The sequence below is a fragment of the Epinephelus moara genome, chromosome 17 (genome assembly GCF_006386435.1).
Source record: "Epinephelus moara isolate mb chromosome 17, YSFRI_EMoa_1.0, whole genome shotgun sequence".
In the NCBI taxonomy this organism is placed as follows: Eukaryota; Metazoa; Chordata; class Actinopteri; order Perciformes; family Serranidae; genus Epinephelus; species Epinephelus moara.
The window spans coordinates 7089589-7102302 of NC_065522.1; the positions used below are offsets into that span (position 1 = coordinate 7089589).

At 39.2% G+C, this 12714-nt stretch overlaps 1 protein-coding gene across 2 annotated transcripts; it reads right to left on the minus strand.

The window, feature by feature from the left end:
* Positions 1-1762: 1762 nt before the first annotated feature.
* Positions 1763-12671, minus strand: LOC126404207 (membrane-anchored junction protein). 2 transcript variants are annotated; one of them, XM_050067262.1, is made up of 10 exons: positions 12568-12671; positions 12251-12358; positions 10261-10306; positions 10090-10165; positions 9722-9832; positions 8871-8899; positions 8196-8335; positions 5548-5581; positions 2655-2854; positions 1767-2150 (listed from the first exon to the last, which is right to left on the minus strand). In XM_050067262.1, exons 2-10 carry the CDS (start codon positions 12349-12351, stop codon positions 2111-2113), a joined length of 777 nt encoding a protein of 258 aa, XP_049923219.1. In that variant the 5' UTR covers positions 12352-12358; positions 12568-12671; the 3' UTR covers positions 1767-2110. The 2 variants fall into 2 exon arrangements, with proteins under 2 accessions (XP_049923220.1, XP_049923219.1); XM_050067263.1 differs by lacking the exon at positions 12568-12671 and having other exon boundaries at positions 1763-2150; positions 5548-5578; positions 12251-12529.
* Between the last annotated feature and the right edge of the window lie 43 nt (positions 12672-12714).

Below are 12714 nucleotides of genomic sequence, written 5' to 3' on the forward strand. Positions count from 1 at the left end.
AGAATAACATCAGCCATATTCTTAAAACTGTCTTCCTGTTCTGCTCCACAATAAAAACCACAGTCGGAGGGAAATTAATAAAATTCTGTTCACCTCTCAGACGTTACCGCAAAACTCTCCTACATCAACAGGTTGTAGTGCTCACCTCATCACTGATCAGGATAGATGCTAAGGCTTCCAGCGCTGCTCACTCACACACATTCCCACACTCACACACACTCACACATACACACCTTCTAAGGAAAACACAATTATCATCTTATGGCCCCTCTATCCCAAACATTCCCAATCTGGTTATGTCAATGGAAAACGGAATGTGTGACATCATCACCTAAACCCCCCCACCTACACACACACAAACACACAAAACTATTAGTGTGTTGACTGTGAGGTTGCAGTGTGTGTTTCTCCTGATTCCATGCCAACCAGGGACAGAGAGAGAGAGGGGTAGAGGGACTATAAATGTGAATGGCCTGCAGCACCTCATCAGGAGAGAATTAGATGTGAATGAACTTTGTTAAACTGGAGACTCTCCTGCAGTTGAAACACACACACACACACACTGCTCCAGTGTGACTCAGCGGGGTGACTGATGTTTGTATCGCTCAGTGGCCCCATCGCTCTCGGCTGCCGTGGAAACCGTGGCGTCTTGAATAACTATAATATCATTAATGTGTCCGCTTCCACTTCTGCCCTGTTATTTTAATCTGTGTATGTGTGTGTGTGTGTGTGTGTGTGTGTGTGTGAGAAAGTGTATGATGTATGTGTGTGTCTGTGCAGCAGTGTATGATGTGTGTGTGTGTCTGTTATTCCAAGTACTATATGTGTGTATATCATTATGTCTGACAGGATATTGTGTGTGTGGTCAAAGTGTGTAAGTAGACATGAGCGTAAGATTATGTGTGTGTTATTTTGGGCTCTATGACAATATAAGGAGAGGATTAGGCAAAGTTTTCCTGTTTCTAAGATGATGTTTTAGTCCAGTTGACCCATTTACCTCCATATATAAACACATGCATGCAAGCGTGGACACGTGCATGCATGCAGGCACGCACGCACTCTGTGTCCCTTTCATAAAGTTAATCAATGACCAGAGTTTATTTGAATTTTTTTGCATATTTGACGAACATCAGTTCTATACAAATGTTTGTGTGTGTGCAAAAATGTCAGTCCATAAGACACAACTCACACACACACCCACACACACAAAGATAGAACACTTAACTAATTTAGATTGACAGGAGGAAAGTGGAGTTTCCACAAGGTGATTCTCACTCAGGCTCAAGGTGTGCACTTAGGAGGACACACACAGACACACACAAACACACAGACACACAGACACACAGACACACACACAGACATGGGGGAGTGGAAATATTAAGAGAGAGCCCGCATTGTCTACAACATTTACCAGAATAAAGCTTTGGAATGTGTTAGTGTGGATTTGTTTGACAGTATTGTACATTGAGGAAAGATGTAACCATTTGGATTAAACCACCTCCCACTTATTTACATTTTACACATCAAATCCAAAAATTGCATTAAAGGTCCAGTGCGTCAGATTTTGGGTCCAGGTATGGTGTATAATATCCTTAATTATGGTTTCATTACTTTATAATCACCTCAAATTTAGAATTGTTGTGTTTTAGTTACCTTAGAATAAACTGTACCTACATAGGGAGCAGGTCCTCATCCAAGGAGTCTGCCATGTTATTCTACGGTAGCCCAGAATGGACTAATAAAACATTGGCTCTAGAAAAAGTCCTTTCGCATGCCTGTGTTGACCATCATAGTTATCCCACACGCTTGGCATACAGGAAAAGTTTCAGCAACAAAATAAAACAACATAAAATCACAAAAACATCCAATGGAAACAAAGAAGTAACAATATTTATTAGCTTATGGTCTTAATAAAGAATAATTAGATGCTCCATCTCAATAGTATTAGTATAAGTGAACAACAGGAGAAATCTCAGCAGCTCTATGAAATACTGAAAAAACTAACTTTTTTTGTTTGCACTGCAGAACTTAAACCAAACAAACCCCAGTGAGTCTTCTCTCCTGAAACCAGTAACACCTCTTGTCTCCATGTGTCTCTCCACCACAGCACTCAGGGATCTTTGAAGAACAGGGAGAAGGGGAAGATATGGCTGCGAAAAGAAAGACAAAGAAAGTTACCAATCTGCACACGTGATTAATGCAACTGTGGGTTCATCTCACGCAGCTGCTACTGCACATCATTATTACCATAAAGAGACTACATTTGTAAGATTGTTTGGCGTGCTCTGTCAACGTGGATATAATTTTGTCAGTCTTTTGTGTGCCTAAGGACATCTGGCGTCTCAGCTTGTCTCAACAGAAAGAAGAATATTGTAATTTCTGTGCTTATAATAGCTGGATTTCCCCAATCCGTTTTAATCTTTGTCAACTTTATTCTTTCACATGTACAGTACCAATTAGCTCTGGTTTCTCCCGTGGGTGTTAAAGTCAGTCAAACTGGCAAATAAGACAGTGACATCACTGTTATCTCTGCTGGTATGAATGCTGCCCTTAATGTGTGCTGATTCAATGATGCGTGGTAGTGAAATACTGTGTACTGTTGGTGTGGCTGCTCTGAACCTGGCTGCTCAGGTTGAAGGTGCTGTCATGCGTACCTGGCCAGTCGAGTCAAAATCCCTGGCCTCAAAGGTGTCCCAGGGACAGAGTCGGCATTTTCTTCCTCCTCGTCACCCTCCTCCTCCTCTCTCATGTCATGCTCTGTTGTCCCAGGATGCACTTTGCCTGGAGTCCCACTTACGATGACTGTGCTGGCACTTGATTTCTCCTGGGGTTCATTAAACCCTCTGGTACTCTTCTAGAGAAGATGATTAAAAAATAATAATGTAGTAATGACAATAGTTCAGAATATGAAATCTTTTTTACATTAACACAAATTAAATTGAACTGATGCTAACCCCTAACACTACATTTCCAATCATGGCTCTGCAACTGTAACTACTGCAGCATATTAAAGCAGTGTGCACAGGGCTGTAGTAGAGTCATAGTCCATATAGAAGAGTTTGGAGTCGTGTCTTTTACAAAACAAAAGTGTAAGGAAACAATGTTTATCTGCTGTAATGTAACCGCTAACCTTAGCATGCCCAGCCAACTAGCTCACGAGTAACTTAGCCTTATTTCCAGGGCAAAGACTATTATGTGTTACAGAATCAATATTCAGTGGTGTAGCCAGACTTTTTTAAATACTTTTTCTTTCTACATGTTATTAAAATATTAGGGTTAACTAGCTATAGCCTACAGTACAAGACAAATGTGTTCATCATGGATCATAAACTGAGGAGGATGCTGACTATTTACCTGGGACTAGCTTTAGCATTCATCATTATACAGCATTGTGTTAGCATAATTATCATGCACTTGGCTTTCAGATTAATATCTAAAACTCATTTGCAGGTTTAAAATTCTCATACAAGTTATCAAAAAAACATTTAAAACTTAGCCAGAGACTGAGTGTCCAACCAACTTATGGAGCTGATGAGAAGTTGGTTAGCAAGCTAATAAAATATGCTACAGCCAGTTTTCTTTCAGTCAGTAAAGTTGATGCTCTGTGACTATAAAAAGCCTGCTTTTCTCTACTTATGTCTGAAAGCTAGCAGGACTATGAGTCATAAGTCTGCCACTTGTTGTGTTTCCATCCAAATGTAGTGCAAATTTTAACCAAATCTACTTTTAATGTGCAGATAAGAAACAATAAATTGTAAACACAATAAAGCCCCAACAAAATAGCATTGAAGGATATGTGTGGTTTGTCCTGGTTCATATGAGTAGAGGAATAGTCTGCTAGCCACTAGGCTAATTTTTGCTACAGGAAATGTCATAGGCTTATGCTAATAATGTTTGCATGGGAAAATGTGTTGTGTAAGTGTTTAGCATAAGACAGTTGTTCTGTCAGTGAACCTTGTGAGTTGTAATGGAGCCAAATTTTGTGACGTTACCTTTGTTAAATGTTGCTGTTGTTCTTGTCTTTGTATGAGTGGAGGAAAACTCTGCTAGCCACTGGGCTAATTTATGCAATGTAAAATGTCATAGGCTTATGCTAATAACATCAGCATGTTGTATACGTGGGGAAAACATGTCCAGTAAAAAACAGCTGTTTTGTGGAGCCTAATTTTGTAGACCTACTTTTTTAATGTTGTCGCTATCAAGCCATGTTTTATGGGTGTTTTTGGTGTGCTAGTTAAATCAGTTAAACTTTACAGCACTGGCATAGAAATCCTACTGTCAGCTAGTGTTTTGGAGGTGTAACTGCAGAGCGACAAAGATACACAACTGCACAAGTTTAAATGCTCACAATCATGTGGGTCACTTGCGTAAGCTATGGCGTAGGCTCTGCATACAGCCTAAGCACATCTACAAATCAGCCTTAAGTCATCCAAAGACAACTAAGAGAGCTTGCAGAAGCCTATGCAATGATGGTACCTCCTGACTATACGTCATCATTTATTCACTGCATCTAATTCTATTGCACCAATAGTGGAATTTACCTTTTAATGATACTTCAAGTTTTCCACCTCCCCCAAATATTTTCTTAATATTTCAAGATTTTTGGCATTTTTATTCAGGTTTTTTTTAATACACAAATTGAAAAGACACCTAAAAACAGGTGGATGGCAACTGTAAATACTGTCGTTGTAAACTGCATTCGTGCCTCGCTAGAATGGAAAGCTTAATAGGTGTCGCAACACTAACTATGAGTGATGGTGCTAATGGTCAGTTGGATTTTTTCAATTTGAATTTTTTTTTTTTAACAAAAAAAAAAAAAAAAAAAAAAAAATTCTTCTGAGAACCCAGTAGTTTTTCTTCATCTTTTGACAATGCTTCTCTTACATTTGTTTGTGCCATCCAAACTTAATGACCACCTTCACTGTTCAACACTGTTCAAACTTCACCCTTTAGGGTGACAGCTTGTAGACTTGTATCATCACTTCCTTCTCCGAAAATGAATAACTCAGTGGGCTGACATAATGAGCTCAAATCATTTTTTCCACGTAAAACAAATGTGAGGGGAAAAAGAATGGACAACTGTAAAAAACAGGATCAGATTAGATGAAAGGCCGTGGATGAGAAGGGAGTGGGGCGAAGGGTAATTTTGGGACTTTGTTGCTAATCAATCTGAAGCACTTCACCAGAAACACACACTCTGCCACATACACACAATTACACAGAAACAGGTACGCTCTGTATCCTGATGTAATGCTATTATTAACCTAATCACTCTTGTTATCCTACCTGTGTGCACTAATGCTAGCCTGGGGCTACAATACAGACAGGGATGCTACAAGTGTGTGTTTGTTTATATATGTGGTAGAGAGGGAACGAAAGGGAGAGACTGGAATTGGACGATGAATTGTTGGAATCAGTTAATTCTGAGTAACTGTGGGCTCAAATTACTGACTCCTTGACTTGACATTGAAAAGAGTGACACATCAGTTATCCAGTTAAATGTGATGAATGAAAGAATGAACTGATTGAATTAATGAAAAGAATCACCTTGCCATGATGTCCTGGATCTTCTTTGAGCCTGCTGAAAAGTTGGACACAGCCAAGTCTTACATAAATAGAAAAATTACTGTTGTAAAAATATTGTTATTTAGTGCAGTTTAATTATTGCCTCATAAAACTAGACACCCCTTCATACAAGTCGAATACATGGGGAACTTCTCTTTTTACTTTGAAATACAGAGTAACATACACACAGTCCTATTCCTATTCTGCCATTTAAGGGATAGTATGAATCTTTAGAAGTGGGGTTGTATGAGGTACTATACTCTGTCAGCACGCCACCAGTTTGGAGAAGCAGGCAGGAGTACTGCCATGAAAGCTAAGCAATGTACTGCTGTGGGTGGGGGCAGCAACAAAACGTATTTTAGCCGCTTAAAACAAATCACTAACAGTTTCAGTGTACGCTATATTGAGAGTATTTTCACTGCTTTGGCTTGATGCAGACAGCCCTTTCTGATGGGAAAATTGTTCCCCATCTACTGTATACTCTTGTCGTAGCCACCAGACTCCATTGACAAAAATGCTAATTTAAGCTCACTGAACACTGGAGCTGCTGGTCGACTGCTGCTCCGATTAGTTAGTTAGTTTTTGTTATTTTGTGACTTTGGTTAATCCCAACTAAACTTTTTAAACACCAAAGTCACCCAATAACACAAATCAACTGACCGATTGAGGCAGCGGACCAGCAGCTCCTATGTTTAGCAATGTTAAATTACTGTTTTTCTTAATGGAGTCTGGCTTTGCAGAGAGCGATATAATGGCTTCAGTTTTCCGTCAGAAATCGCTGCCTGACAGCAAGGTAAAGTGGTGAAATATTCTTAATATAGCATACACTTAAACCAATATTTAGTTTTTTTAGGTGGTTTTTCGTTGACCCCCCACAGCAGTACATTGCTTAGATGTGAATCAGAATGACAACCAACGCTTGTCTGTCAGTGTCAGTGTTTTCTGTTTAAATTGGTGGTTGTCATGCTTCATGGTGCATGGCCTCCGAAAGGCCTTTGGTTACGTGTTGGTGAATTATAATGCCAGATTTTACTGCCAACACCAACAATTTTCTGTTAAATGCCCCATGTTCACAAGTCTGAATGCTCCTTGACAATCTTTCTTTTCTTTTCCTATTTTTCCAGCAGGTTTAACACAAAAACAAACCATCTGTCTCTCCAGGGCATCATGTAGCCACACACTCACACACTGATGAATGCCATGAGTGATAAAGCAGTATGTAGGAAGCCTCTGAGAACAGAGTCGTGTGCTTTCCCTGTGTGTGTTAATGTGCTGCACCTTTGTAGGGACATGTAAGTGTAATGGTCAATGTGGTGAATATAATTCAGTGGGAATTGCTTAATGAAACTTGATTTCCTGTGAACTGGTAATGATGCTTAAGGCCCTGCTGTTTGCAGGATGTTTACACAGTTTGTGCATCTGAGTGTGTGTTCCTCAAGTTTAAAACTATGAGACAATTCTGTTCAGATAAGTACAATACAGACTAGGTGTGTGTGTGTGTGTATTTTAAATCCTAATTTTCGCCTCAGTGATCTGACTGTCAGCGTGATTGAGGTGGCGCCCGTTCGGCTCTTTTCTGTTTCATAACTGCAAGAATCACTGGAGCGTGTGTGTGTGTGTGTGTGTGCGTATGTGTGTGTGTGTGTGTGTGTGTGTGTGTGCGCGAGCACAAAACAGGGCAGTTGTCAGAGAGGATGTCTTGGTGATTTTATGAATAAGAACACTTATTTTCATCTCATGCACTAAAGGTGTGTGTGGACGTGTGTAATGCTAGAGTGAACAAGCTTCCTCTTACTGCTCCCATCATCTTCACTGACATGTAATCCACATCATCACACTCATAATAATAGACACTGTTCCCACTGATGAGGAGTAAAGAAAACAAGCGATGACAAATGAATATGTCCTTGCCTACTTTTCTGAAATACTCGACAGCTCACTGTTATCCATAATGAATCCAATAATGCCTGCTAATGCCTGCTTAAAAACAATCACAAAGTTCATTCACATAGAAGCCCATGTCACCATTTTTGTGACCACTGGGTAGATTTCTACTCACTACATACATATATTTGCAAATTGCAATTTGTTTTAATGTGACAAACACAGAGTAAATGTAGCTTAAAGGATAAGTTCGGTATTTTAAAACGTGGAACCTAATATCCCATGTTTATGTGTCTAAGTGACTTATGGAAACAAAGGCCCATGTACAGTGGCTGTGTCCTTGCTGCAGCAGCCACAGGTTTGATTCCAACTCTTTGCTGCATATCATCATCCACCGTCTCTCTCCCCCCTTCACACCACAGCTTTCCTATCTAAGAAAGGCAAAATGCCAAAAATAACTAAAAAAAAATAAAGAATAATAATTTGAACATGTCAGTGGCAAAAACAAGCACTTTCCGTGGATGAAAACTGACAGTGTGAAATGCCCCGAGTGGTTACACTGCAGCCTGTACTGTGGCTGCAATCTGCAGCGCTCTCACTCAATACTGGACCACTTTCAAAAATTGTTTTTCCCATGAGTCACTTGGACACAAAAAAATGTGCTAAAATAGGATCCAGGTTGAAAAATACCAAGCCAACACTTTAAGGTTACAGATAAGCTCTACAGTAAAAAAGAGAGCACTCACCCAGCAGCAGAAACCTTGCCTTCAACCTCCACGTCCTGGGACAAGCCCTTTATTATGGCGTCCTCTAGTGGTGAGTGTCCTCTACTGCACTTTGATCGGAGCTCAGAAACAGAGGGGAACTGCTGTGCAGCCTCTGTCTCCTAGGAAAAATGCAGTAGTGTGCTGTATATGATAAATGCCATGCAGCAGATACTCTATCACTGTTGGTATACAATATAAAACAATCCAATGCAACAGCTCTGCAACCAATTGTACCTTTGTTAAGTTAGTAATGTTCCGTTCTGTCAGAGAGTTGTTGATTCAACTCTACAGTTATGTCTCTCACTACACTCTGGGGTGTTGTTGTATTGCACAGTGTTATATTCTAAGGTGTTCATAGTATTTATCTCCACAATATACAACTCTGGACATATAATATACACAAGATATGTCAAAATATTAAGTACACTATACAGTATCATACAATGCAAACTAATACAACAACTGCAATACAACAATTGAAACTCTGCAAACAACATCCTCACAAACGACCACTTTTCTTTTTGCTTTCAGTGATACTGGGTCCATTATACCTTATATATATTTTGTATATATATTATACGGTTTAAAAGTAAAACCGGAACACTCTAGCCAATATTCTCACTCTTTTATGTAAGTAAAGGAAGAACAACTCACTGAGCTCAGCACCTGCTCTGCTTGCTTTTCTGAAAAAAAAAAAAGACAAAACATGTGAGGCATCAATATGCCTGAATAGTATCCTGTGTGTCTGTTTACTGTACTGAGATTCGTAAAAATGTCTGTCCTTTATCACACAGCCGGTACTGCTAACAGGACTATTTATGCCGATTTATCTATGCTCTCTCAAAGCCGCCAAAATCCTTTGACAAAAACAGTAATTTTACCTTGCAGAACATAGAAGTTGCTGGTCTACTGCTGCCTTGATTGGTTAGTTAGTTTGTGTTATTGTGTGACTTTCGGATCCAAACTAATGTGACGTCCACAGCAGTACATTGCTCAGCTTCCATGCCAGTTAGAGGAATATCACTAATTTGGTAGATCAAGAACAAACAATTCCCAAAGATGATTCATCTCAAAAAAGTCCCATTAGGCAGGCTAGCGGGATTTATATGTAGCACCATCATCATGCAGAAACCTACGTCAGGTTATGTGGAAGAAAGTTCTTAGAAGAGCTTGGCAAAAAAGCATTTTAACGCTAGAACATACGTACTTCGACCAAAATTTAAATGTTCAGAATTGAATACATGAAGAACACTAGTGGGAAGCTGCAGAATGATATAAACCTTGAAAAATAGTAATGATAATATTAATGCACATGCACTTTAGTTCTCACAGTATGTGCTACTATTGCTGTTGAACCATATCTCTTTCTTGATGATGACAATCAGTTCAAAAACTAATGTACATGTCCTTGTACTGACAGCATGTAATGCATTCCAAGTACAAGATGTATCTTGTGACTAAAACTGGATAGGCTGTGAGGTTTTTTCAGGTGTGTTCATCCTTACCATTCTGCATGTTTTTCTCCAGGTAGAGAATAATGCTAAACGGGTAGGCTCTCTGCTTCCTCTCGCCATGCTTTCGCACCACCTTAGACACTCCCCTCCACCGCTTTTTATCTGATAGTTACAGTTAACAAAACAAGGTGAACTACAAGTCAATAAATATGATAATAATGTGCAAGTAGGGGATCAGTAGCTGATCAGCTGATTAGTTGTTAACTTTATTCAATGGGATCCCCACTTTGTCTTATTCCCTGTCACTGCAACCAAAAACTAAAAACTGGTGACCTTTTGTCCACTGAATAGTAGGATAAGTAGAAAGCTGACAGCCAAAAAAATACGCTGATGAATAATTAAACTGATGTAAAGGATACAAGGGTAGACACTGAAGCGGGCACTACTGAAGGGTTGGAGATTGTCCAGGTTGCCAATAACAGTTCTGATAATTTCCTGAAAACAGAGAAGAGAAAGTATGAAAAGGAATTAAAGAGAGAAAGAGTGCTATGAACGGTGAGAGGTCAGAATGAATGAGTATCCATAATTACCTCCAGTTCCTCATTGAGGCTGTCTCCTCTTATAACTTCTTCTCTTCTGATGAAATATATTATTATACGCATTATAATATGTTCACAACACGTGTATCTTGAAACATGTGGTTATACAGTACTAGCAGTTAAAGCTTGGTAACTTTGTTAAAAAGATATGCAATAAAATGCTTTGACTGTTGAGGGTCCAAAATATATTGTATAGTGTAAATGAAAGAGTCTTCTTTGGCTTCAAGGCATTCGAGGATCAGTTAGAACTCTTATTCTGAGATGTTATCCCTGAATAAAGGCCGACAGATCCTGTGGAGCCTCTGTTTTTGCAGATGAAACAAAACGTCAAAGACAAACTAAAGTAACACACATCAGAACATGCAACAGTAGCCATTACAGGCAGCAGTGTTAAGAGAATGGAGTTAAAATAGGGAAAAAAGATCAATGTTTCCTCCTTTGCCTGAAGCTCAGCCATCTCCCCATCTGGTTCTTTTTTAGATTAAAGAGCATTTTGCAATACGTTGCAAAAATGAATCTTGAGCAGAAAAAGGGGAGGGGTGCATGGAATCAGCCAATAAGTAAATGCAAGATCGATCAGTCGTCTCTGTCTTGTTTGGCTTATGGATTTTGAGCTTGTGCTTTTTTGCTGTGCTTTTAAGAAAAAGAATTACCCAAATCTGTAGCTGCTCTAATCCAGAGCTTACTCTCTATTTTAAATTTGGTGTCACAATGTTTTCCTTTTTCTCTCGAGCTATTTTAGGTCTTGTGGGATTTGCACTTGTTAGGTTAAGTTAAAATTAAATTATTTCATCTCTGGTTCTAAACTAATTTCCAGTGATGCACTGAAGTATGCTCATCCCGATTTGGAGAAACATCATGCAAGGTGTGCAACTAAAGCTACTTCACAAAATGTAATTACTTGCTTACTACTTGCAATTAATCCTATCTCAAACTTAATTTGTGGTGGTACCCTACTTATTCTATCCCCGTCTTCTCTTTATGTTGGATCTCCTTTTGGCTAAGCTTTGAGTTATGGGATAATTTTGGTATTTTTCAGCCTGGACCCTGTTTCCCACATGTTTGTGTCCACGTGTCTAATGGGAACAACATTTTTTGAAACTGGTCCTAGTATTGAGTGAGTGGGCAACATCACTTGGACAATTACACACCCTCAATGTCCACTTAAAGTGCTTGTTTTGCCACGGAGGGGCTCAGATTATTCTAAGTGTCTAACAACATTATGGAAAGGATCCCTACAGAGATAAACTTTTGTGCTAAAGAGTAAGAACCTTTTTGTGTGACCCAAAACAGCCATGAAATTGCTATCCCCAAACCCACCAGACTCCATTTAATAAACAGTAATTTTAGCGTGTGTATAAAACCAGCATATTTTCACATCTAACTTGATGAATAAGGTTTTATTTCTACCAAACCAGAGTTTGTGATTTATGGAATTGTTAAAGAATAACTAAAATGACTTTCATGAGTTAATTTTGTTGTGTGGACTTTTAATGAAGTGTGTTTACATGATAAAATCGTTGTTAATTTAAATGGAGTCCGGTGGGTTTGGCGATGGTGATTGTTAAACAAAAAGGATCTTACCCTTTAACAAAAAAGGTCTATCTCTGTAGGGATCTTTCCATCATGTTCTCAGACACTTGTAATAACCTGTCAGTGGCAAAAACAAGTCCTTTTAGTGGATGTAAACTGATGATGCACAATTGCCCCATATGGTTACATTGCATCCTGTTTCGCTGCTGCCAGCTGCAGTGGTCTCACTCAACACTGGACAAAAACTGTTGTTGCCATTCGTCACTTGGACACCAAAAAATGAGAAAATAAGGCCCAGGTTAAAGAAATACCAAAGTTACCCTTTAAACAGCTAGACTGTGTTGACTTGCTCTAACTTAATTGAAAGGGAACACAATGGAGGAAGGAAGAAATGATATAAATTATAAAGATAAGGCTGTGGAGATGTAAAGAACAATGTCTGTCTTGCCTGAAGCTGCTGCCTCCTTTAATCTTGAACTGGTAGATGAAACTATTAGCTTTGAAGAGTCGAGTTTGGGGGAAAATGAGGGTGAAGGCCTGCAGTGGCATGGCTGACCTAATATGGTTTGGGCAACAAAATCAGAAAAACAGATTAATTAACGGACATAATTAAATTAAAAAAAAGAATACATGGCAACATCAATAGAAATGTTTTATGCTAGCTAACACTGTTAGCTAGCTTTGACAAAATTTAGATACTGAGCCTGCTAAAACCGTCCTGTAACAACTGTTAATATTTTGGTCCTTTCCCTCTCTTTAAATTACCGTAATGTCTACAGCAAATTGCGAATATGAACTTAGCAGGTTGTCCAGCAGGCTAACTTCTCTCCCCTCCAGGACGTCAACAGTTAAAGGCGTTACCGTCAATCAAACAGTTGACTCGTCTCGTGATTCGCCAGACACCGCGAACTC